General features: G+C 40.2%; 1 protein-coding gene across 1 annotated transcript in view; it reads right to left on the reverse strand.

Annotated features, from left to right (window-relative positions):
• Positions 1–2,608: 2,608 nt before the first annotated feature.
• The window catches only part of RP1 (RP1 axonemal microtubule associated), a 225,597-nt gene continuing 200,399 nt past the window's right edge, over positions 2,609–27,806 (reverse strand). Inside the window, exons 44-49 of the mRNA XM_065398305.1 lie at positions 21,519–21,651; positions 19,991–20,142; positions 9,651–9,903; positions 6,584–6,819; positions 3,806–3,932; positions 2,609–2,793 (exon numbers count right to left, since the gene is read on the reverse strand). Of these exons, the coding sequence (XP_065254377.1) occupies positions 2,609–2,793; positions 3,806–3,932; positions 6,584–6,819; positions 9,651–9,903; positions 19,991–20,142; positions 21,519–21,651 (1,086 nt within the window). The remainder of the gene's footprint in view (positions 2,794–3,805; positions 3,933–6,583; positions 6,820–9,650; positions 9,904–19,990; positions 20,143–21,518; positions 21,652–27,806) is intronic.

The raw sequence follows: 27,806 nt of genomic DNA on the forward strand, positions 1-27,806 counted from the left end.
TTTCACTGGACATGAAGCAAAATCAAGAGAATTTGATTTTTTATAGCTATTAATCATTCATCTCCTGACATAACAATTTCATGCCAGGCTCTAGAATAAACATATGTTAATATTTACCAAGTTTCACTAGAAATGTATGAACACTATGTTACATTTATACATTACTCCTACACTATGCCAAATCAAATAATGAAACAAAAGGAACATGCCTACTTTGCTTCCTGTGGTAGAAAACAGGCATATCTTTTGACACCCTACAGCACAGGCAAACACCATGAAAGCTTCCCCCGTGCAGTGAAACCCCAAGGTAAAGGGACAGGAGGGACACGGGGCCTGAGGCAGGCGAGACACCAGCCTGCAGAGGGTGCTCCGTATGCTGGAAAAAGAGCTAATTCCCAGACAACCAGCAGGAGGTGCTGTGCCGGTGAGTCAAGCTTTGTTACAATCAGCTACAAGAAGCAGCCCTGACAGAAATGCAACTTCAAGAAGTTCTAATTTATATTAGGGCCAGCTGACCCAAGTATCTAAAGCAGAGCCGTAACTAGCTATTTTTGCGCCCGAGGCAAGAATATAAAATTGCGCCCTCCCCCTCTATATCATTTGATAGCAGTTACTTTGTAAAAAAAAAAAGAAAAATACGTAAATAACAAGAATAATAATGATAATAGAACGTTTATTTATTTTAATCATAAGATCCGCGTACAAAATCAACTAATACATATAAGGTGTGCATCATAGTGCATCATGAACTGTGGGGGTCGGGGCTCACAGCCCGGGGTCAGGACTCGCAGCTGCACACTGGGGTTGGGGTCGGGGCTCTCAGCCACGCGCAGGGGTCAGGGTCAGGGCTCACTTTCACCCCTGGGGAGGACAGACTTATCTGATGAGGACCAGGATGCTGGGGGGGAGGGGACTGGGACTGGCTGGGCAAAGAGATTGGGACATGGAACTGGAGGATGATGACACTGAGATTGGATGAGAAAGTCAGGAAGGGAAATTGGGACTGGGAGCACCAGTGGGGATTGGGAATGTAGATGTGGGAGGGGGTGACTGGAGGTTAGAATTGGGGAGAAGGGCAGATTTGATGAGGAGGCAGAAGGGGGGCTGCAACTGGCTGGACAATGAGACTGGGCACAAGGAGTGAAGGTAGGAGACTAGGACTTGTGCAGTGAGTGTGCAGAGTGAGACTAGGACTTGCTGGGCAAAGAGACTGGGATGAAAAGTCTGAGGAGTGGAGACTGGGACCGACTAGGTGAGGAGAATGGAACTGGGATGAGGAGCAAAGGACGGGAAAGAGACAGGATTGGAACAGGGACAGGTTAGAGGGGATGGGGCAGAAGGGGGTCACACGTGCAGGGAATGGACAAAAGCGTCTGTGCCCACTTGGCTGGGAATGGGGCAGAAGGGTCTTGACCCCAAAAGAATGTTTTCTTCCATAGCCTGGAGTGGAACACGTTATTTCTGAGTCTCACCATTCCTCTGCTGTCAGCAAATATCCGTGAGACTGAGTGGCTTGTAATTAAAGTATATATCATAAAGAATATGCACAAGCAGTCAAATTAAGGTTGCACAGATAACCTTAATTCTGGTATTTCCTAATTTTTGAGTGCTTGACTTTGCAATCTTAATAATGTTTTTAATGGAGTTCTATTGTGGGTAATATTTATATCTGTGTGTGCCTGCGCCCACATGTTGTAAAAGCCACAAGACATCACAGGCTAGAAACCAGAGGCCCTATCCAACTCTCAATCAAGTCAATCAGAATTGGATCAGGCCCTAGAAGAGCAATAGATCCTTTAGAAATGATAACCACACCTTTTCCTTGGTGAAAAGATCCTCTCCTTTCCTTGTCAATTTTCTTCTTCCCGTGTCTCCCAAGAGCCCTCGTAGAGTGACATACACATCTGCATCTGTTCCTGACTCCAAGGATGCAGCCGTAGTAATGTACAGAACATACTCTTTTACTGTGTGGGGGGAAAAGAAAGAAGTATTGAAGCTTGGACATTTAAGAAATACATTTAATTTAACATATATTATGATTATACTTTTATTACTGGAGCATTCCTGGCCAAATTGATCAAAGTGCTGTGCAAAATGGTATCATTTATAAAACTACACTGTAATTAAAATAAAAACCCAGTGCGATTATAATTAACAATCGAAACAATTTTTGAGTTGGAAAAAGAGAATGAGAGTAAAAGGTAATAAACAGATCAATACTGATCACTCTAAAATAGCAAACACAACACCGCTGGGAAAAACAAGCTTTTTATTTATTTATTTATTTGTTTAGAAGCATAACAAACATACAAAACATCCATCCTAAACTGTAGGTGACCTTAATAATTATTCAGAACCACAACTAAACATAAAAGGCTCCATCCTGAGCTTTGCTGAAGCCATACTTAGCACAGCTTAGGGAGTGAGAGAGGAGGAAACTGTTACACTTCCTTTGAACCTTGGCCACTGGTCAAAATACACCACTGCATAACCTAGAGTACCCCCAGGGCTGCTTTAAATTGCACCAGTTTCAGTAATCCCTTAGGGAATGTGCTGCCAGCCAAGGATTTGGAGGAGCACTGTATGTTCCTGTCCCGTTCCCCTACTTCTAGCCAACTCCCCCTCGTTCCCCTTCAACTGAGGAATCTTTGGCTGTCTTGGTTAATGTAGCTTTAAGTGCTCTTTTTTGTATCACTAGAACAATGCAAAAGGCATTTGGTAAGGGCTGAGGATCTGGCCCAAAGACAAAACCAGAAGTAACCACTCTACTGATAGCAGGAGACAATAAGACCCCTTGAACACAAAGGGATCAAAATTATGGAAAAAACATCACTTCCTGCCTAACATTACCACTCAGGCAATGTCCCTCTCACCAAAAGGTCCTTTAAAAAGATGAGCTGTGCAGCATCCCCCAAAAGTCAACACATTTGTGCTACTTTGGAGCAAGAGTTCAGGGGAAAGAATTTCAAAGTCAAGTGGCTCTCATAGAGAACGTCCTGTCAATAGCTTCCTCAATTTTATATCAAGGGAGCTCTGGCATGAATGCCTTCACTGATATTAACTATGGCTATAGGGCTGATGGAGAAAGGTGATCTCTCAAGCAGGATGGTCACAGACCATTTAGGACTGATAGGTTATAACTAATACCTTAAGCTCCACCCAGGAAATACAGGAAGTCAATGCAGCTGAAGGAGCATTGAGGTAATGTCCTTAAGTCCGGGTACCTACTTAAAATACCATTTTCTGCACTAGCTTCTTTTATGTATGGGGTTAGGCTCAAAGCAAAGCACATTACAAAAATCTAGTCTTGAGGTGAGAGAGGCACAAATCACAGTAGAAAGTTTCTGGGAAAACTTGGTAACTGTATCATAAATGGGGAAGGCCTTAAATTCCTAGGAGCACAAGAATATATGCATCTTGTGTGAGGTACTATATAACTTCTCCTTATCTGAAATTGCAGCACCAAGAGTAATTTCCCTTGGAATTTCCTTTGTTGTTTGGGGAGGGAAACAAAGTAATATTGTCAAGATAAAAATGAACTCAAATGAGTGCTACTCACAAGATTTTAAATCTTTTTAGTGCTCAGTTTCTGCACTTCTTTGTATTAAAAACAGGAATTAATCATACTTGGAAAACAAAATGCACTACTAAATAAATGGACTGTGTTTCAAAGCAGTGCAGAGGATTTAGCTATATTAACCCATTAAAATGAATAGAAGATGTATGATGAAATCGCTTGCATTGATTTGAAAATCTCAACCATGATACTTGAGCAAATCTTCAGTGTTTTTGTCAAGTAACAAACCTGTTGAAAAATGAAAACCAGCTGTGAGAACTGGAAGTTCAGCCACTGTGCATCCCTCAGCATCTGCAAAGTTCCGAAGAAATGGAAATTCTAGAATTTCTTTAGTTTTTCTGTGTTGAAGTTTCACCTGCACATACAAAAAGAACATAAGCCAATCTCAGTATCTGTGTTCTGGGGTTCTCATGTAAACTGTGATAGATAGATAATCTGTAACTTAAGGAGGCATGATACTGATTAGAGAAAAAGATGAATACTATTATTCTAAACTGGCCTTTTGAAACTAGTCTTTAACAAGACAGGAGAAGGAAAGGTAGCCAATTGTCATTAAGATCCTGTCAAAACTGTATTTGGAAAAAAAACCTATTTAAGGGACTTCTGGGAAAAAATGAAAATGTAGAAATCTAGCACATCAGTACCGTCTGAATCACATGATCTTAAGCATATTTGTTAATTAATGTATTGAATCTCTGTGAATTATTGTATAAAAGAAATAAAGGGATGATAGTGAAAACTGTAGATTGAATTTTAGAAACAATCTTTAACAATGAGGGCTATTAGATTGCGGAATAGCCACCCATGGTAAGTAATGGAAGTTCCACTGAGTCATTTAAAGCTAGACTGGAAAAAGCACTTGAAAATATACAGAATAATTGTGTTTTGACTAGGAGATGAAAAAAAATGGCCTAATCTTTAATTTCTATATTATCTACCTCACTACCTTTGAAAAAAAATGACCAAATACTTCACTCACTAAGCTCAATGTCTTTGGTTAGCAAAAATCATAGGTATGTGGCATAATTATGTAGGCCTTCAAAGGGATTCTATATTTTCCATAATGTGATTGAAAAGATTAATAAATGAAATGTAGGCTCTGGTATAGAGTTAAACTAAAGAGAATTCTCTCTTTCATACTGATGTCTGTATGTCTGCAAAGTTTCTTGAAAGTCAGACCTCACTTACTGTGCTTTCCTTCTTCAAGAAGTGGGAAGAATAAAAACTGTTCTTGTATTTTGGTTAATACTTTCTCCAGAAATGAGGCATCTATTATAGTATCAGAGGGGTAGCCGTGTTAGTCTGAATCTGTAAAAAGCAACAGAGGGTCCTGTGGCACCTTTAAGACTAACAGAAGTATTGGGAGCATAAGCTTTCGTGGGTAAGAACCTCACTTCTTCAGATGCAAGACATCTGAAGAAGTGAGGTTCTTACCCACGAAAGCTTATCTGAAGAAGTGAGGTTCTTACCCACGAAAGCTTATGCTCCCAATACTTCTGTTAGTCTTAAAGGTGCCACAGGACCCTCTGTTGCATCTATTATAGTTATTTCTTGTACTGGATATTGTGATAGAGTGATGTGAGATAGTTTATTCAAAAACATAAACAAAATTATTTTTCAGTGCTTTTAATTACAACAATGATGGGGAGACTTTAATTCTCAGTCCTAATGTTAAACAGCAGAATGAAGCTCCTGACATTTCCCTGTATTGTGAGAGCAAACCCCCTAGACTGTGAAGTCCAGTCTTGTATAATTTAAATAAATAGCAATAGGAACACAGGAACTATCGTACTGAGTCAGACCAGTGGTCGAACTAGACTAGTATCCTGTCTCTCATAATAGCCAGTACTAGATGCCTCACATGAAGATTCAAGCATTTCTGCAATGGGACTATGATGGCAAAACCCACCCTTAAGGGAAGGGAAATCCTTTCTAATCCCAGACAGCTAGCACTTTGCTTATGCCCTTTGTATTTTTAATCATACCTAACGTAACTGTGCATAGTCTCATTATCCATATAAATGGTAGTGATCTTCTTCTAACTGAGCTTTGAGTCACTGCCATGACTTAATGAAGTAAAGCATGCTAATGGCTATCACTGTTTGTAATTACCAAGTTTCTATCCCCAACGCATAAATTTCCATTGTGATCCACCATGTTTTATAATCTTCCAAAGGCAGTTATAACTTTATCAACAGAATTACTAGATGAATATTTCATATGGAAAAAAAGATGAAATTAACAACTGGCCTAGCAGATAAATGTCAGGTGCTTCATCCTGCAGCTTAACATCACATATTTAGACTGAGAATTAACATTTCCCACTTAATTTTGTAATGAAAATGAAACACAAATATTCATGGACTAAGGTATAATGAAAACTGAAAGTGAAGGGATTCTTTCTTATACACTTCCTTTTATTTTTCCAGCTAGAGTTGATAAGTATCTTTTCTGTGCAGTGTAGTGCCACAGCAATTTTGATGTGATGTGAGGATTTTAGCTTCAGCATCTTAGACATCAGAGGAAAGATTGTCACTTTTGCTATTCATTTCTTTTTCTAGGATGCCAACTTTAATGGCAGATATTTTTGTCAAAAGGCATTTCCAGTGTCTCACTTCATTAGTGGTCTTGGATCATAGGCCCATAACATGTAATAGCCAATTTGGAATTATGTAAACACTGCCATTTATGCCAGTGGCAATAGTTATGAAAAGATAGCACTGGAAAAGCTATAGACTACGGCACCTCTGTTAGCTGCCCTCCAGAAATCCAACTTAAGTTTACAGAATTTTTGTTGTTCAAACATATTCTAATAAAAAATGTTTTGAGCACATTGTGAAATCACTGCACCAACATTGTTAGCAGATCTACTTACTTTGTAAATAAGAAATGTTATGTAATTTTGAACATAACTGGAAGCTGCTTCTGGAAATAACTGTAGATTATGAAAAGAAGAGAACTTAAAAATAAAATAAAAAGATCTGGGCTTGCTTTAGTAGTTTTTACCTCACGACAATGCCAGATCTCTCCATTTCTGGCATCTTCTATTTCCAAGCGAACTTTGCATATAGAGGTGAATTTCTTATCTAGTTCCACTGACGTCTGATAAATCTCAGCCTTTTTAAGGGATCCTTTGGGAAATAAGACTGGAATACTTGTACCTTTTTCACCACAAATAGTTAAAGACATTTTAGGGCTCATGCTTGAAGCATCACTGGTTGTAACAATGACATCCCAAGTCCCTAGTGAAACAAATCAGTAAAAAATAATTAATTCATTAACTGCACTTAATATCCAATATAGTACAGATGCTTGTAACACAGTGGGTGAGTGAATGACTAACAATTGACTTTCATTTTCCCATTGAACCAGAATCTTGAAATTTGTTAAACTCATTCATTATCATACACTGAGTACACACAGAAATCCTAGATTAGAGCTTTGACCTTTCTACCAGAGGCTACCAATTATCAATCTTTTTCACTGGATTTCAACTGTTCAAGTACCCACTTAAACTAGACTCTTGAAATTTGGTAGGTATGTTCATTCACCAGAGGCCACTGAGAAACACCCCTTTGCTCCACATTTGACATTTGTATTTAGGTCACCACAGTACATCAAGTCCTTCTTCCACAAAGTGGTCATATTAGTTAGTCTCCAATTTGAAGGAATCATGGTCTTTTGGGTTCAGCAGTTCCATTGATCAGATTTTAACAGATGTGTTGTTCATATTGAGAATCCTAATTATGGCCCCTATTCAGGAAATCATCTGTATTCAGGACAGCATATAAGCATGTGTGTAACATATAGTTAAGCATAAGTGCTGTCCTAAATAGTGATGGACTTGAGCATGTACTTTCCTGAATTGAGGCTATAGAAAACACTCAAAACAGTAGCTGAAATAAGAGATATAAAAGAACTGGAAGATTTCACTGGATATTGAAAAGGAATAGTAATTACTTTTCAAACCAAAGGGGTAGCCTTACACACTCAAAACTCCCACTGAAATCAACATCAGTTTTGGGTGCAGAGGGAATGCAGGATGAGACACCACAGGTTGAAAGTTAACACTAAAATTTTACTCTAATTTGAGACACCACCATTTGGTTTGAATTAACTTGTTTAATGTTTGTAATTAAACCCCCAAACGGCATCCCTATGGGGAGTCCCACTGACATCAATGGGACACCGCATGCTAGCCGAGTGCATTGATGGGTCAGGGCTTAAGGCTGTATGTTTGTCATGGTCACAATTTCTGTGACAATAAGCGTGACTTTTGAAGAACTTTTTGGTCACCTGGGCTGGCCCACTACTGAGTATAATTTAATTACTTTTTTAATTTGGCTCTTTATATGCACAGTGAGCTAGAGTATGGATTGAATCATTTAAAATCATTTTTATTGTAAAATAAAAGATACTTTGCTGAAAATAATTCAGTCAATGACTTCCTGTTTTTATTCTCAGAATTTCCCTGAAAACCAGACTAGGCAGCCTTAACACAATAGGATAAATCCTGAGCTGGTGTAACTTATCATATTCTATTGACATCAATGGAGCTATGACTATATCTATATCTATATATGTATATAGACGTAAATGGAGCTAGATCAGTTATACCACCCGAGGATCAGCTCCCATGAGTTCAAAATGTACACACTTCAGTGAAAGAGAAAATTAGCTTTAATACATTCTTAACATTATCTAAAGTAGCTTTTCTATAAATCAAGATGTTGTGATTTGAAGGCTCATACAGGCAACTTTATCAAAGCTACAAATAAATTAAACCAAAGATAGCAATGAAAAGTGAATGAAAGTTAAATGAAAATTTCCTACATCTCCACTGGCACATGGAATGTTGTTTTTCGATTTTATGGTTATTAAAATACTGAATGTTACTTGTCATGAACCTTGGGAACGATTGGTAATTCTCAATCTGGATTTGGGGGAATAATGTTACATTCTGAGGGCAAGAAGGCAGGTCCTTCTTATGTTAAAAATGGCAACTATATATTGATGGATTCACTGAGGTTTAGGAGGTCAGTGTTTGTAACTGCTGGTCCTACACTCATGTTTCCAAGCTATTCTGAGCTTCTGTTGCTGCAGCAACATTTCTCTGATGTTCCAATGTTCCCTTAAATTATAACAGAAATCTGCCTACTGTACCAAGAACATGCAGCTCAGACTGAAGGATGTATATTATGCTTCCTATGCCTATAACAAATACAGCTAACGTACACAAAATACTCAGAGCATAAAATGGAATATACCTAGGTCATAGCGTGTGTATAAAGTAACTGAAGTTCTATTAAAATATTGCTGTTTTTGAATGCAATTTCTGATGTCCAGATTGGTTAGGTCTGGGCATGGAGTCTTGTCTGTCATTTGCGGTTCAGATGCCATAAATGGACCCAGATCAATATTTTACTCCCTTCCAAAAGAGATTATGGGAGAGAGCCAGGTACAGTGGTATCGTGACAAAGGGTTAAAGGCTTAAAATGTTTTCAGTGTCCAAATTCTTTCTGAAGTTTCATCTTCTGTTCATTTCAAATTCTGAATAGAATTCTGGGTTCCATTGATCCCTAAGCTAAATACCATTGAGAATTGGTACCACAGACGTACCTTTCAAATGAAAATACAATTCAAACAAAAGCAAAGCCAATGGCAAACATATACGCATATGGTAAAAACACTATGTTCTAAAAGAAATGTTTCATGTCTCTTCACATGACAGTGTTGCAAGAGCCTTCTGCTCTGCATTTCCCGACATATGGAACAACCTACTTTCTTTCTGCCTCATCAACTCAACATCTATTTTCAAATTTCATCTGACAACATATTTGCTGAATAGCATATACTTCTTAATCTCCCTCTTTGTGCTATTATTTTTTTCTTTTAACATTATAACTGTATTTACCAGCTTTGTACAGTGCTGGGGATACAGTTTGTGTAAAAGAAGCTATTCAGAATAAAGTTGTATTGTATATCAAGTCTCAATTGACCAATCCTGGGAAAATAAACATAAAATACAATCAAATTAGAAGCTTGAATATGTTTTGATGATTTTGCATCTCACCCTGAATATTTCCTGCCAATCTCTCATTTCTCACTTTTCCAAGAAGTCTCAACTCTCGTTCCATCCGTCCGTCACCAACTCCGCTGTCTAACCATTGCTGGCATGAGAATACATATTGGCAGTCGCTCTTGCCTGATTCTTGGATGTTGATTCGGTCCAGGCACCATCCAGCTCCATAACCCATATTATTGTGTTCAACTAGCACTTTGATTAACATTCCGAGGTCTACAGCTCCCACACTGAAGCTATTAACCTGATGGGAAAACAAGTCACAGTGAATTGCACATAATTAATAACACCAGTTATTATTAAAATATATTTAGCAAGGTTGTGTTAGGTAAAATGGATTTGTTTCCATATTAAATCATTCGGTTTTGCTGGTGGCCCAACAGAAGGATGGGGAATTAGACTGATATGCATAATAGGCTGATGTTGACATTTGGAGGTCTTATTATAAAGGAATTATTTGGATCCTTGAATATGTATATTTTCCCAGTCCCTACCCAGAGAGTCCATCCCCTGGGTTGCAAGGAACAGAAAATCTAACACTAGTGACCCTCGGTCTGGGGTGCTCCTCCCTTGGGTGGTGAGAAAGAGAGAAGCATTAATTTACTTGCAAAAGACCCAGGAGTGTTGCCGGCCCAGCCCTCCCACTCCAGGTCAACCCTCCCCACCCCACCCAAATGGAACTCCATGGAGGCTGAGGGAGTGACAGAGGCCAGTACTAGGATGCAGCAATTAAACAGAACTTTATCTTAAATGAGGCCTTTTATTCTTAAAATGTTTCAAAGCTTGTAGGCTGTAAGACTTCTTAGCTTTCAGAAGGGAGAAGAAGCCACATTACAACAACACCGGACAGAAATAGTGATGTTTTTATGACTGTGCAAACGAAAGACGATACAGACAACAGAAAGTATAACTAAGGCTGTTCATGCAGGCAAATGAGAAGAGATGTGCTCTTTAGGTGTAAATGGACATCTGTTAAAATATTGCTACAGCTACCAGTAAACAAAAACTAAATGGCAGCTGCACAAGTGCATGATGGGATGAATAAATTATGTGAGCAAGAGAATGAATGTGTTCTGTGAGAGAACGTGAGTGGGAGGGTGGATATTTGGGCATGTATGCGGGTGTCATTAAAAAAACAGATGGATAGCAGAAACAGACGCTATAATTTTTCTTTTTTGCCAACCACTGCACCACCAGGCAGGGTAACACAGGAAGACCAGAAAACATGAAAGGGAGAGATGATTTAAAAAAAAATAGCCCAACTAATCCATGCACCTGTGAGTGGGGGATTATTCACTACAATGTGCTCAGAAAGAGGAAACATTAGTTGTTATTCCTACTGCAGTTTTTAGGACTTTTCACATTTTTGCCTTGACATATCCTTGATCTTCCCCAAACAGTTACCATGGCAAACTATAGCCCCTTAGTGTAATGCATAAGAAGCCTAAAATAGGAGTTAGCTGAGATGAACATTTAAATAACTTTTATTGGGAGCATTAAATCATTTAAAAATTGTATTTTTTGCAGTTTCAAGACAAAATTTTTTTTTTTTGTCGGTGTATATCACCTTTAACTTACAGAAACTAGCCTGTGCTGGTAATATTCATGTTTCTTCACTGCTAACTCTTTTCAGATGGAGACCTATCATTAGCTTCATTCTTTGGGACAATAATTCATAGTCATTAGACAACAGTGGTCACAATCACTGATTGTTAATCAATGAATTATCATCATAATGCATTAAATTACCCGCTTCCTCAGCATTAGCAAGAATATACTTTTGTCTTATGTCATTATCCTTCTTTTTTGTTATTTTATTTTTTAATCTGTGTAAAGACATTCAGATCTGTATTATACACTTCATTGGAAGTGTAATTGATGAAAACCAAAATCATTTTATTTAAATTAGCTTGCCTGATTTAGATTCAGTTTTAGCTAGGCAAAATGACAATTTCCCACTCATTTAACCCATTAAACCAGTGAGATCAGTTAGCTAGAAAGATAATTACTTACATAAATATAAACTAACCTTACTTTCTGCAGTTTAATTCAATTGGTTTAACTTATTTTACCATGCAGTAATAATACGAATTTGTTACCAGTAGCTCAATAATTCCTTTGCATTTTACAGAAGACTATTCCTCGATCTTCATTTCTAAAGATGCATCCTTGCTGCATCTTTCAAACCATTCTCTTTTCATAGAATCATAGAATAACAGGGTTGGAAGGGACCTCAGGAGGTCATCTAGTCCAACCCCCTGATCAAAGCAGGACCAATCCCCAACTAAATCATCCCAGCCAGGGCTTTGTCAAGCCTGATCTTAAAAACCTCTAAGGAAGGAGATTCCACCACTTCCCTAGGTAACTCATTCCAGTGCTTCACCACCCTCCTAGTGAAAAAGTTTTTCCTAATATCCAACCTAAACCTCCCGCACTGCAACTTGAGACCATTACTCCTTGTTCTGTCATCTGCTACCACTGAGAACAGTCTAGATCCATCCTCTTTGGAACCCCCTTTCAGGTAGTTGAAAGCAGCTATCAAATCCCCCCTCATTCTTCTCTTCTGCAGACTAAACAATCCCAGTTCCCTCAGCCTCGCCTCTCATAAGTCATGTGCTCCAGCCCCCTAAACATTTTCGTTGCCCTCCGCTGGACTCTTTCCAATTTTTCCACATCCTTCTTGTAGTGTGGGGCCCAAAACTGGACACAGTACTCCAGATGAGGCCTCACCAATGTCGAATAGAGGAGAATGATCACGTCCCTCGATCTTCTGGCAATGCCCCTACTTATACAGCCCAAAATGCCGTTAGCCTTCTTGGCAACAAGGGCACACTGTCGACTCATATCCAGCTTCGGGTCCACTGTAACCCCTAGGTCCTTTTCTGCAGAACTGCTGCCTACCCATTCGGTCCCTAGTCTGTAGCAGTACATGGGATTCTTCCGTCCTAAGTGAAGGACTCTGCACTTGTCCTTGTTGAACCTCATCAGGTTTCCTTTGGCCCAATCCTCTAATTTGTCTAGATCCCTCTGTATCCTATCCCTACCCTCCAGCGTATCTACAACTCCTCCCAGTTTAGTGTCATCTGCAAACTTGCTGAGAGTGCAGTCCACACCATCCTCCAAATCGTTAATGAAGATATTGAACAAAACCGGCCCCAGGACCGACACTTGGGGCACTCTGCTTCATACCGGCTGCCAACTAGACATGGAGCCATTGATCACTACCCGTTAAGCCTGATGATCTAGCCAGTTTTCTATCCACCTTATAGTCCATTCATCCAGTCCATACTTCTTTAACTTGCCGGCAAGAATACTGTGTGAATCCATGCTGACTGATCCTGATCACTTTCCTCTCCTCTAAGTGCTTCAAAATTGATTCCTTGAGGACCTGCTCCATGATTTTTCCAGGGAATGAGGTAAGGCTGACTGGCCTGTAGTTCCCTGGATCCTCCTTCTTCCCTTTTTTAAAGATGGGCTCTACATTAGCCTTTTTCCAGTCATACGGGACCTCCCCCGATCGCCATGATTTTTCAAAGATAATGGCTCTGCAAGCACATCCGCCAACTCCTTTAGCACCCTTGGATGCAGCGCATCCGGCCCCATGGATTTGTGCTCATCCAGCTTTTCTAAATAGTCTCGAACCACTTCTTTCTCCACAGAGGGCTGGTCACCTCCTCCCCATGCTGTGCTGCCCAGTGCAGCAGTCTGGGAGCTGACCTTGTTCGTGAAGCCAGAGGCAAAAAAAGCATTGAGCACATTAGCTTTTTCCACATCCTCTGTCACTAGGTTGCCTCCCTCATTCAGTAAGGGGCCCACACTTTCCGTGACTTTCTTCTTGTTGCTAACATACCTGAAGAAACCCGTCTTGTTACTCTTAACATCCCTTATTAGCTGCAACTCCAAGTGTGATTTGGCCTTCCTGATTTCACTCCTGCATGCCTGAGCAATATTTTATACTCCTCCCGGGTCATTTGTCCAATCTTCCACTTCTTGTAAGCTTCTTTTTTGCATTTAAGATCAGCAAGGATTTCACTGTTAAGCCAAGCTGGTCGCCTGCCATATTTACTATTCTTTCTACACATTGGAATGGTTTGTTCCTGCAACCTCAATAAGGATTCTTTAAAATACAGCCAGCTCTCCTGGATGCCTTTGCCCTTCATGTTATTCTCCCAGGGGATCCTGCCCATCAGTTCCCTGAAGGAGTCAAAGTCTGCTTTTCTGAAGTCCAGGGTCCGTATACTGCTGCTCTCCTTTCTTCCTTGGGTCAGGATCCTGAACTTGACCATCTCATGGTCACTGCCTCCCAGGTTCCCATCCACTTTTGCTTCCCCTACTAATTCTTCCCGGTTTGTAAGCAGCAGGTCAAGAAGAGCTCTGCCCCTAGTTGGTTCCTCCAGCATTTGCACCAGGAAATTGTCCCCTACACTTTCCAAAAACTTCCTGGATTGTCTGTGCACCGCTGTATTGCTCTCCCAGCAGATATCAGGGTGATTTAAGTCTCCCATGAGAACCAGGGCCTGCGAGCTAGTAACTTCTGTTAGTTGCTGGAAGAAAGCCTCGTCCACCTCATCCCCCTGGTCTGGTGGTCTATAGCAGACTCCCACTACGACATCACCCTTATTGCTCAACTTCTAAACTTAATCCAAAGACTCTCAGGTTTTTCTGCAGTTTCATACCAGAACTCTGAGTAGTCATACACTTCCTTATTTACTTTCTCTATACCACTCATGATTTTATAGACCTCTATCATATCCCCCCTTAGTCTTTTCCAAGCTGAAAGTCCCAGTCTGATTAAACTCTCCTCATGCAGAAGCCATTCTATACCCCTAATCATTTTGTTGCCCTTTTCTGAACCTTTTCCAATTCCAATATATCTTTTTTGAGATGGGGCGACGACATCTGCATGCAGTATTCGAGGTGTGGGCATACCATGGATTTATATAGAGGCAATATGATATTATGATTATTAACCACTTTTCCTGTAGTATCTTCCCCAGTTCTTTAAAAATCTGCCACTGCCCACTCCCTAATAAAACTTTACCTTGACCCTGACTGTTTTGAATTGAAATTCAGAGCTTGAGGAAAACACTTTGTCTGATCTCTCCAATGACATGTAAATAAGAACATAAGAATGGCCATACTGGGTGAGATCAATGGTCCATCTAGCCCAGTATCCTGTCTTCTGACAGTGGACAGTGCCTGATGCTTCAGAGGGAATGAACAGAAGAGGGCAATTATCAAGTGATCTATCCCATCATCCAGTCCTAGCTTCTGGCAATCAGAGGTTTAGGGACACCCAGAGCATGGGGTTGTGTCCCTGGCTATCTTGAATAATAGCTATTGATGGACCTATCCTCCATGAACTTACCTAATTCTTTTTTGTAGTTGAGGCTCACCTCCAGGCTATGTTGTAAATTCTTATAACCTTTAGGGATGCAAAATTCACCCAGGAATTGCTCCAATGCAGGATCTTTCAACCAGTTTTGTACCCTTTACTGTAATTTCATCTAGACCACATTTCCCTAGTTTGCTTATGAGAATGTCATGTGGGACTGTGTCAAAAGTCTTATTAAAATTAAGATACTGTTTCCCTTCATGCACTAGTCCAATAAGCCTGTCAAAGAAGAAAGTTAGGTTGGTTTGGCATGATTTGTTCTTGATAAATCTATGCTGGCTATTTCTTATAACACTATTATCCCCTAGGTGCTTATGAATTGACTGTTTGATATCTGGAAAGATACTGGTACAAATTATTAATGTCAGGTTGACTGGCACTCCCCGGGTCCTCTTTGTTCCCCTTTTAAAATATACGTACCATGTTTGCCCTTCTGCTGTCCTCTGGAACCTCACCCATACTCCATGAGTTCTCAAAGATAATTGCTAATGGCTCTGAGATTGTTTCAGATAGCTCCCTGTGTAATCCAAGGTGAATTTCTTCAGACCCTGCCGACTTAAATACATTTAACATATCTAAACATTCTTTAACCTGTTCTTTTCCTATTTTGGCTTGTGCTCCTGCATCCTTGTTATTAATATTAATTGTGTTAAGCATCTGATCACAAATAACATCTTTAGTGAAGACTGAAGCAAAATAGGCATTAAGCATCCCAGCCTTCTTGGTGTCGTCGGTTATTAGCTCTCCTTCCCTGCTAAGTAGAGGATCTACACTTTCCTTCATCTTTCTCTTGCTTCTATAATGTATTTATAGAACCTCTTCTTATTGCCTTTTATGTCCCTTGCTAGCTGTAACACATTTTGTTCCTTAGCCTTTCTGGTTTTGTCCCTTCATACTTACACTATTGTTTTGTACCCAACATTGGCAATTTGTTTTCACTTTCTGTGGGATTTCTATTTGATTTTCAAGTTGTTAAAGAGCTCATGATGCAGCAATATTGGCCTATTAGTATTCTTCTTGCCTTTTCTTAGTATCAGGATGGTTTGCTGTTGTACCTTTAATATTGTCTCTTTGAGAAACTGCCAGCTCTCCTGAACAACTCTTTCACTTGGATTTTCTTCTTGTGGAATCTTACCTACCAGACTTTGTTAAAATAAGTCAATTATCCTTATTTCTGCTGCTCTCACTCCTCCTTTTCCTCAGAATAATGAAATCTATCATTTCATGATCACTTTCATCCAAACTGCCTTCAATAAATTCACAACCAATTTCTTCCTGATAGTCAGAAACTAGTATAAAATGGCTCCCCGCCTTACCTCCCCCCCTCTCCCCGGTTACTTCCTTTACAAACAAACAAAAAGTTGTCCCCAGTAAATTTGTCCCCAGTAAATTCTCCACACTCATCTCCAGTCATTCCCATTATGGTTCTGCTCCTTCCCACTACCAAACTATTTTCTCTGTTTCTGGTGACTGTTTCTCCTCTGTGCCCAGACCTCTCCTTTATGGTGTTCCACTAGCATTAGTTCTGACAGTGGGAGGCCATCTGACCTATTGGACACTGCACTGGACTGGGACTCAGGAGACCGAGGTTCTATTCCTGCCCTTGCCACTGGGCTGACCTGTGACACTGGATGTGCCACTCCACCTCTCCGTGATTCCATTTCTCCAACTGTAAAGGGCAGTAATGATAGGTATCTGTCAAGAAATGTGATGACTTATCCCTGTTCACTGTCTCTGCCTATCTTGACCAAGTTAACTATCTTATTTCTTCTTCCTTCAGATAAATATTTCAGAGAAAGAAGTTTACCCTCAGACACATTTCAGTTTCTTGTATCCTCCTTATCTCAGGCATTCCACTTCCCTCAAGTGTCTTTAAACTTGGCTCTGAACTTTTCTTCACTTCCTATGTTTCCTGTGTTGGCAAATCTGCTTATTATCTGTTGTGATACTGTTTGTTCTGTATACACCAGTGCCTTGACCCTGCTTCTGTAACAATAGTCATCTTGGTCATCAGTCAATAACCTCCAAACTGGAAAGGAACATCTTCTATAGCTTGAGCTAAAGGACTAAGTCCTCTAACTGGGTGCTAGATCCAGCCTAGAGGGGGAAATGTAGCACACACACTTAACAGTGGGTTAGACTTTCATCTCCTCTTTATTGCAGTACTTTTTCATATGATCGCCCCAAGTCCCAGTCCTCCAAACTCCAGTAGGTGCAGAATCCTGCTGCGTGCCTTCTGACATGTACAAGCTAAGCTTGACTAAACACCACCATCTGTTCCAAATCCACCTTGAGATCCAATTCAAAACTGTCCAAAAAACCAGACCACCGGACCCTTTCCTCAGAATACCGTCTAGATCTTGTTTTCCTGACTCCCCTCTCTGCTTCTTTCATTGCTTTAGAACTGGCCTCCTTTATTTTCTTTCACGTAAGATCACCAACTACTGTTGTTGCAAGAACCTTCTCCATTGCAGGAAAATGCAATATGGAATAGCCTTCCCATGTCATGGATTTTCCATCTCCTTCAAATCTTAGCCAAAAACATATTTTCTCTATTGCCTCAAGAAGTTTCTCTCACTCACTGATATTTTTATTTTAACATTGTAATTATTATTAAACTCTATAAAGAGCTTTGCAATACAGTTTGTATAGAAGACGCCATTCATAGTGCAGGCCCAGTCCTGGGATTTTGAAGGTGGAGGAGAGGAGTCTGGTTCTAGACAGACAAAAGAAGCGGTAAGGGGGATACAGGGACAGAATCTGTGACGGGGCTTGTAGACAGGGTTTAAAAAAGAAAAGAACAGCAATTTCAAACTGGATTATGAAATTGATATGGAGTCAGTGGCATTGATGTCATTGGGTATGATGGCAGAGGAATTATAGTACAGACCAGAGACAGGTGCTCAGCATCTCTCCCAAACAGGAACTGCGTTTGAATTATCTTGTTTAGCACTGATTGAAATTAGCACAATATTTCAATTTAGTGTGTGTGTTCTTTAAGAAAATATTTTGCATCTCACATAGCAAATATATTCATATATGATGTGATAGTTGCTATAGTTACAAATACATTTTACTACTAAAAAGCAGATTAAACAGTGAAGTATGTAACCAACAAATATTGTTTGCAAATAAGGGAGGCATTGCTGTCCTATGGCCGTAGTAATCATGTGCAGAACAGTTTTCCTGTTAAATTTCCTCATCAATACTCACCTCTCACATGTGAGACATGTCCTTAACTTTATAAACTTTCCTTCTCTTCCCTACCTCTGCCATATCCTCTTCCCTTCTGTTTTTATTTCGCACACATCTTATTCCCTCAGTGTGTCTTCTCATCCATTTCAGTCTCCTAAATTCCTCTTTGATCTACTGCTCTGTGTTCATTTTCACTTCTTCTCCTTTCTTTACCAGATTTACTCAACTCAGAACTCTTTGCTCTTCTCCCTCCCATAAAAGTATTGAAAAAGTCTCCCACTTAGAGAGCAATAACTGGGCACTTCTGGAAGTCCCTTCCTTACCAAATGTAATGTATTCCAATGTGCATCTGCTCCAGAGAGTGGAGATGTCAATAAGGCCCCAATTCTGCAAAGACTTTGGCAGCTGCTTAACTTTACACACTGTGAGTAACCCCACTGCTGTCAACTCTTTGCAGCACCAGGGTCTATGTTTGTAATTTGCCCTTCTTCTTCATCAGCAGTATAAACTTAGAGTGCCTCTTGATTTTCAGAGCTATGCTGAGGGTCTGTGTGTCTCTGGCAGCTGGGAAGAAGACAACAGCTGCAATTTCCACTGAGGATGCCTAGCCCTGAGACTGGAAGAAGAAGAGCCATTGCCAAATTGACTCACCTCTGAGATGACCTCCCCAGAGGACACTAACATTTTGTCAGAAATTTCTCAACCTACATGAGTTTGCATGCAAGTACTTTCACATCTCAGTTTTTTAGCTGCAAATGTTAAGATGCTTGCAAATAATTGAATCCAGGCCCAAATGTTACTAACTTCTCTAAAATAAACAGTTTATCACACTGTAGATGGTAATAGTCTCCCCTCCAAAAAAATCCTGAAGTTTTGTAAATTTACTTCAGAGGAAATTAGCTAATTCATTGAGAAATCACACCATTTTCCCTCTGCAAAATTGACTTTTGTAGGGGAAAAGAAATAAAATGGGAAAGATGATTGTGGTCAGGGAGTGGACATTTGAGGGGAAAAGTTCTCATTTCTGATATAACCTATACTAATGGTCACATTGATTATTTAGTCACAGGCTTCAAACTGGGATACACCATCATGGTCCTGTCTGGGAATTTTTACAATTTTTTTCTGCCTTCAATCTTTTTCTTTTGATGGGTGATGTATTTGACCTTCATAAAGATTAGGTAATTAACTTTTTCCCTTGGTAACAACAATTTTTTATATTGTGTTAGTTAAAACATGTTAATATATTTTTCTGACATGATGCATTTTCTCAGCATATGTAAGACGTTAGTGGCCCTAACTAAACCAACACATAACTAACACATTTCAATTAAGTGGTTTCTAAATATAGGTTATCACCTTGTATAGACATTTTAACGGTAGAGGAGAATCCTAGCCTCCTTCCTATGGTTCATCTTCAGCTGCTATCATATTTTACTGTGGATCCATTGTTTTTAAACTGCTTTCTATTATTGGCATTGTTCTTAAATTGATCTAAAATATCTGTTCTTAGCAAGTGACTGGGTCAACATAGTATCCTCACTAAGGTTCTTGCTGTGCCTTTAGATTTCTAGAATAGACTATGACAAGTTCCTATGTACACCACAGAACTGGTTTATGCCTCAAGCTTGTACTGAATCTTCAGAGAGAAAACAGGGTTTGGAAGATGACAATACAAAAAAAAAAAAAAAAAAATGAGAGAGAGAGAGAGAGAGAAATGCATAAAAAAATCCATACTAACCTGACCTCTTTCAAAACTTGCATGTGACCTAGAATGCCTAAGTTTTCTTTTGCAGGAGTCTCCATTCACTCCAAATATTGTAATAAAGACATCTGAATCAGTTCCTGATGCAGGTAATGTTCCTGTGTGAACACTGACTGAGTAAAGAACTTCTGCCATGAAAAATAAATAAAAGAAAACATTACTAAAAGATCTATGCCAAGTAAATAATTAATCTGAAAGAGTACAGGATAAAATGATTATTAATTGATCCTCCTTCATGTACCTACATTTTCCATCCAATTTTAATACAGATTGCTAACTGCTTATCAATGGCATGTTTCAGTGTTATAAATGGAATGTCAGCGCTCATGTTCATATTCAAAAGAGAAATAAATCTCTTAGTTATTGAAAGCCTGATCCAATGTCCACTGAAGTGAGTTGAAAGCCATTCACTAACTTCAATGGGCTTTGGATGAGGCCCAAGTTCTCTTTATAATAAATACAGAGCTTAATTCCAGTTAGAACTTGCTCACTATAGCAACATTTTATGAAAGAAATATAAAAGATTGACAATGAAAATATCCCACTCTTTGTTCTTGGTTAGCTGCATTCCATTTTAACCTGTCAGATAGATAACTGTTGCCACTACAATTAATTTGGTCTGGGGAAGCGGCTTAACTATTTACATCGATATGTATTAATATTATTCACTACAGACAGTAATGATCATCTGGCATGATTTTTCCTTAGCAGCATGACAAGAACATTTTTTTATCCAAGGTTGTGATAACTCTGTGTAGAACTAAATGCTGTAATATACTCCCACCATCTAATTCTACATACAGTCCAGCTTTGAACTGGAAGGGAAAGGAAACAGTTTTTAATGTTTGGATGAAGTTGACTTTTGATTATAATGTTTAGTGAATTAGACTTTTTTCTGGCAAATACTGTATAAAATACACCTAAAGCAAAAGAAGATCTTACCAGAGTTTTAAAATCATGTTCATATTAAATTTTATCTGTGTATTCCTGTTCCTACAGCATATCAATTAGATGACAACACAAACATAAAAATACTGAGGCACATCTCTGGTTTGGCCAGAATTTCAGCCTTTTTTCTTGTTAAATATAAAGCCATCAATCTTTTCTTTGTCCATAAAATTTTCAATCATCACTTTACCGTGCATTTTAAATATATGAGCCAGGTCCCCAGCTGGTATAAGCTGGCATAATTCCAGTGATTTCAGGGGAATTGCCCCAGTTTGGCCCTGTATATTTTGAGGTGTTCAAGTTGGCATTTGATGTAGTGGAAACATTAAATACATGTGCTATTTGCCTTAAAGAGGAAAGCAGTAAAACATTTTTAAGCCCTCTTAGGCTTTGTTAAAGATCCAACATTTCACACAAGTGCTTTAACCAAGGATGTCAAAAGCAACTGGGAATGACTTTTCTAAAATGTTTTATAATCTTTCCCATCATCATGTTTATTCTAGTTGATTCACTTTAAAAAACATTTTTTTGCTTGTTTCTTGGTTCAGCAGCATACCCCTGAGCGGTGCCTTATCTGGTCTGACTGCTGCTAGCTCTGTCACGGTCTCTGACCCATCTTCTTTAAAGAGCCACTGGTCTGCACTGTAAAAGCCCAGTTCTTGCTTAGTGTCCAGGTCTTTCAGACGAAGCTGCAGGCAGTAGAAGAGAACAATCATATTTTTTATAAAATATTTTCTTATTCCCCTCCTAACAAAAATTGACATTTCTGACACTTATTTAAAATAATATAATATTTTCATGTATAAATAATGCCTGATTTAGCATGCGGAGGAACAGCTATTGCAAGGCCCAGATCCTGTAACTGGGTGCTCCCAAGTGAGCTCTTTAATGGGGCTTCATACAGACATAAAGACCCTCTGACTGAATCCAGCTAAAGGATCAGGGCCTAAATCCATATGCTAGTAACTGCTGTTCCAGAATTTCCAGTGACTGTGTAAAGCTACAGCAGGCCTATCTGTATATACATATTTGTCCAAAGGCATTAGGGGTGATGTTCATTTATTCATTATTACTAGCTCTTTTATAGTGCTTTTCATCAATAGGTCTCAAAATGCTTCACAATGTTTAATGTATTTATCCTCACAACACCCCTGTGAGGTAAGGAAGTATTAATTTCCCTATTATGGTTCAACATATGTGTGTGTTAACTGTTTATACACCTCTACCCCAATATAATGCGACCCGATATAACACAAATTTGAATATAACGCGGTAAAGCAGTGCTCTGGGGGGGTGGGGCTGCGCACTCCGGTGGATCAAAGCAAGTTCAATATAACGCAGTTTCACCTATAACGCGGTAAGATTTTTTGGCTCCTGAGAACAGCGTTATATCGAAGTAGAGGTGTATTTCCTTCTGCTTTTGGTTTGTTTGATGCTTGATGCTGATGTTGCATATATCATAGCTGGGATTTTCAAAGGTGTTTATGGGAATTAGGTGTCCAACATCCTTTGAAAGTTATTAGGACTTTCTATGGGAATTGGGCACGTAAGGGCCCATGTCTACACTACAAGGATCAAAGGGGTAGCCGTGTTAGTCTGGATCTGTAAAAGCAGCAAAGAGTCCTGTGGCACCTTATAGACTAACAGACGTATTGGAGCATGAGCTTTCGTGGGTGAATACCCACTTCTTCGGATGCATGTAGTGGAAATTTTCAGAGGCAGGTATAAATATGCAAGCAAGAGTGAGTCAGGCTAGAGGTGCAAATAAGTGACGGTCACGTTAACACCACCCTATACCGAAAACCCACCGACCGCTATGCCTACCTTCATGCCTCCAGCTTCCATCCCAAACACACCACATGATCCATTGTCTACAGTCAAGCACTGAGATACAACCGTATCTGCTCCAACCCCTCAGTCAGAGACCAACACCTACAAAATCTTCACCAAGCATTCTCAAAATTACAATACGCGCATGAGGAAATAAGGAAACAGATCAACAGAGCCAGACGTGTACCCAGAAGCCTCCTACTGCAAGACAAGCCCAAGAAAGAAACCAACAGAACTCCACTGGCCATCACATACAGTCCCCAGCTAAAACCTCTCCAACGTATCATCAGTGATCTACAACCCATCCTGGACAACGATCCCTCACTTTTACAGGCCTTGGGTAGCAGGCCAGTCCTCGCCCACAGACAACCCGCCAACCTGAAGCATATTCTCACCAGTAACTACACACCGCACCATAGTAACTCTAACTCAGGAACCAACCTATGCAACAAACCTCGATGCCAACTCTGCCCACATATCTACACCAGCGACACCATCACAGGACCTAACCAGATCAGCCACACCATCACCGGTTCATTCACCTGCACGTCCACCAATGTAATATACGCCATCATATGCGAGCAATGCCCCTCTGCTATGTACATCGGCCAAACTGAACAGTCCCTACGTAAAAGGATAAATGGACGCAAATCAGATATTAGGAATGGCAATATACAAAAACCTGTAGGAGAACACTTCAACCTCCCTGGACACACAATAGCAGATTTAAAGGTAGCCATCCTGCAGAAAAAAAACTTCAGAACCAGACTTCAAAGAGAAACTGCTGAGCTTCAGTTCATCTGCAAATTTGACACCATCAGCTCAGGATTAAACAAAGACTGTGAATGGCTATCCAACTACAGAAGCAGTTTCTCCTCCCTTGGTGTTCACACCTCAACTGCTAGAAGAGGGCCTCATCCTTCCTGATTGAACTAACCTCGTTACCTCTAGCCTGACTCACTCTTGCTTGCATATTTATACCTGCCTCTGGAAATTTCCACTACATGCATCCGAAGAAGTGGGTATTCACCCACGAAAGCTCATGCTCCAATACGTCTGTTAGTCTATACGGTGCCACAGGACTCTTTGCTGCTTTTACACTACAAGGGTTTATTTACTCTGAGGCCATGTCTACACTACAAACTTTGGTTGACACAAGTTACATTGTCATAAAACTGCCACAGTTAGTATATTGCTTCTGTGTGTGCATACTTGGCTCCTTGTGTCAGTGCTGAGCATACTCACCAGGAAGTTCTGGCAATGCATAGTGAGGCAGAAACAAACCATGCAGGGGTGACTGGGATCAACTTCCCAGAGTGCAACTGTCTTCATCCCACAATGTCATCTATATCCAGACATTCTGCACCTTTTTTAAAAATCCCACAAACCTATGCAGCCCTCCTTGCTCTCCACCATCTCTGACAGAAGCATGGAGCCTGCACAGCTCTGCACGATTGTCATAAGCGTTGCAACCACGGGATGCATGATCCTCCACTATTTGTAGAGCCACAAGAAGAACCAGAAGAGTGGGGAACATGATGATACCTCAGAGGACAGATTAATGTGGGACATAGTGAGAACCAATTTCAAAGCTGTTGGTGGCATTCGTGGAGCAGCTGCAGGTGGTAAAGTGCTGCTTCTAGGCCTGAGAAATGAGCACAGACTGATGGGATCACATAGTAATGCAGGCTGGGGATAATGAGCAGTGGCTGCAGAACTTTGGGATGTGCAAGACCACATTCCTGGATCTATATGCCAAGCTTGCCCAGCCCTCCAGAGCATGGACAGCAAAATGAGAGCTGCACTGGCAGCAGAGAAGCGAGTGGTGATTGCACTGGGGAAACTTGCAATGCTGGATTGTTACTGGTCAGTGGGAAACCATTTTGGAGATGGAAAATCCACTGTGGAGGCCATTGTCATGCAAGTATGCAGGGGCATTAATCATCTCCTGCTACACAGGACTGTGATTCTCAGCAATGTACAGGACATCGTGGATGGATTAGCAGCAGTGGAATTCCCAAAATGTGGTGGAGCAATAGATGGCAAGCATATCCCTATTTTGGCACCAGACCACCTTGTCACAAAGTGCATTAAGCATTGGTGGATCACTGAAGATGCTTCACCAACATCAATGTTGGCTGGTCAGGGAAGGTGCATGCAGCTTGCATGTTTAAAACCACAGAACTATTCAAGAAGCTGCAAGCAGGGACTTTCTTTCCTGACCAGCAGATTACGATTGGCAATGTATGTTGAAATGCCAAAAGTGATTCTGGGGCACCCACCCTACTCCTTTTTCCCCTGGCTCATGTAACTCTACACCAGCCACCTCAACAGCACCAAAGAAAGATTCAGCTGTGGCTCAGCAGGTTTAGAATGGCAGTTGAATGGACTTTTGGTAGATTGAAGAGACACTGTTGACTCAGAACATTGGATCTCAGTGGCAAAAACATCCCAATGGTTATAGCTTGCTGCTGCATCCTGCATAATATCTTTGAAGCAAAGCGGGGAAAAGTTGCCACCGAGGTAGAGGATGGAGATGGAACAGCTGTCTTCTGAGTTTGAACAGCCAGACAAAAGGCTATTAGAAGAGCTCAATGCAGAGCTATACAGCTCAGGGCAGCTTTGAAAGAGCACTTTAACAGTGAACCACAGTAATGTGTTGTTGTGTACTGTGCTCTACCTGGCCCTGATGTTTTGGGACCTGTTAGGAATTGTGTGGTGCTTGGTGTACAGCTATGACTATAACACTGTCAAGGCTCCTATTAATTTTGCGATGCTTGCTGTATATTTATGATTATTACACTGTGTTGTCATTGATCTTATGAGTTGTCCCAACTTAAAGTGGGTGCTTTAAGAGCTGCTAAGCACTCTACAGCATCTGTTGTGAACTAATAAAAATGACTTATTTTTCAAATAATAGAATTTTATTTGGTAACAAAACCAGTGCAAAGAAAAATCTGTTCAATTTAAAAGCAAATAAATTTAAAATTTAATAAATTAATGGAACAAAACTTACTACGGGGAAAGAACATTCATGTCCATTTTACCTACACATATACAACTGTGGATTTCATAGGTCAGTGTATGTGAAGCTGTGCTTGTCCTTAATGTCCCCTGGGATAGAGTGGTAAGGGTAGGGATGTGGCCCTAATACCATGTGGAATGTTGAAGCAGGGTGTAGGGAAGTGCTGTAATGAAGTTCTCCATGGACTGCAAAGAGAGGTGAGCCCATGATTACTGTAGGTCCACAAAAGTCTGCAACATCTGTGTTTGCAGCTGAGAAGCTCCATTATGTCCTGGTGCATCTTCCTCTCCTTTTCCTTCTGGGACTTTCTCCTGTCCACTCTTTCCTTCTTCAGTCTGTCTGCAATGTTCATCCTCCAGGCCTTTGCTCACCATCTAATGCAGCATTGGCTTGCAGGATCTCATGGAACATGTTCTCCCAAGTCCTCTTCTTTCTCCTTCTGATTTGGATCAGGCATCCTTTCTCCTGCATCTCCAGTGCAATCTGGTTATAGATGTCCATGTTTCTATGGCTTGTCTATAGCTGTGCTTGCACAACCTCTTCTCTCCATAGGCCTAGGAAATCCAATATCTCCTACCTACTCCAAGCCGGAGCGCATCTGGAGTGTGTACTGGCATAGTCAGCTGGGCAGTCGCACATAACAATGGAGGATTACCTGTTGTGCTCACAAAACTGGACAATCACAAAAAGGCATTTCAAACATTCGCAGTGCTTTAAAGGGGACAGGAGCCTTCTGATTTCTGTGACCCCTGGACAGTGGAGTTCACAATTATGACCAGGAGAGTTCAATGTCAGGCATTGTGGGACAGCTGCTGTTAGGGTTGACATAAGTAATATTGTCTGCACTTGCTCTGCATTGACCTCAATACATCAATCATGACTCTACACCACTTGGGGAGGTGGTGTTACTGCATTGCTGTAAAGGGGCACTTACATCAGTGGGAGACAAATTTAAGTGTAAACACATGTACAACTAGGCTGACACAAGGCATTTTATGTCTACTTAATTTTGTAGTATAGACCTGGCCTGGGACACTCAGGAAAATTAATCCAAATTAATTAAAGTGTGAATTTAACATGGATTATTTAAACTGCTTTAAACCCCTGTGTGAACACTCACATTCAGTTTAGCTTAATCCACTTCCAAAATGCCAATGCTCTTCAATGAAAACTGGGCACTCTTTTAACTTTTTTGAAAAACTCACCCTATTACTTTGGCAGTAAATACTATAGTAAAGGTTATGTTGGGCCTTCATTATAATCTGACAGTTTCAGTTGTTCATATCTTTATTTTTTTCCCTTTAAGTAAAAATTATCCATGTTTAGTCTGAGCCTGAAAGTGAAAATTTTGTAAAAATTTTGTAAAAGTGTTTGAAGAAAATCCATTTTGTCCATTTCTGAGTTTCTGAAGAGAAAAAACAGTATTTTACACTATTTTTTTAAAAGCACACTCTTTGACTCTTAGGCCAATTTACAAAATACAAATTGAAAAATAGCGATTGGCTAGCATATAAAAATATAGCTCCATCCATGTGCATACCAACTTTTTTCTAAGGTTCAGAGTTACAACATAAAGTACAAGACTAGCATCTACAGAGCTCCAGAAATTATTTCTTAAGCTTTAAGCATTCCAGGGCATGAATTTCTTTGTGTAGAAACTTTATATGCAAGATATTAAAGTTCTCTTCACAGAAACCTTCAGCCTTAAAGACCTTAAGTGACTAAGGACTCTAGATATAAATTTCTTTTTGTAGAGTACCTGGAATGCAGACCATTAAGTACATACCAAACTTTATGTACTGGGGTCCTTGAGCATTTAAAATGCCCCAAAGCTGAAGAATTCCACATGGCTAACTTTATGCCCTGGAGTCCCAAACAGGGACAGCTCCAGGCACCAGCACACCAAGCCCGTGCCTGGGGCGGCAAGCCGCGGGGGGCGGCGTGCCAGTTGCCGTGAGGGCGGCAGTGAGGCTGCCTTTGGCAGCGCGC

Source organism: Emys orbicularis, chromosome 2 (genome assembly GCF_028017835.1).
Source record: "Emys orbicularis isolate rEmyOrb1 chromosome 2, rEmyOrb1.hap1, whole genome shotgun sequence".
Taxonomy (NCBI): domain Eukaryota; kingdom Metazoa; phylum Chordata; order Testudines; family Emydidae; genus Emys; species Emys orbicularis.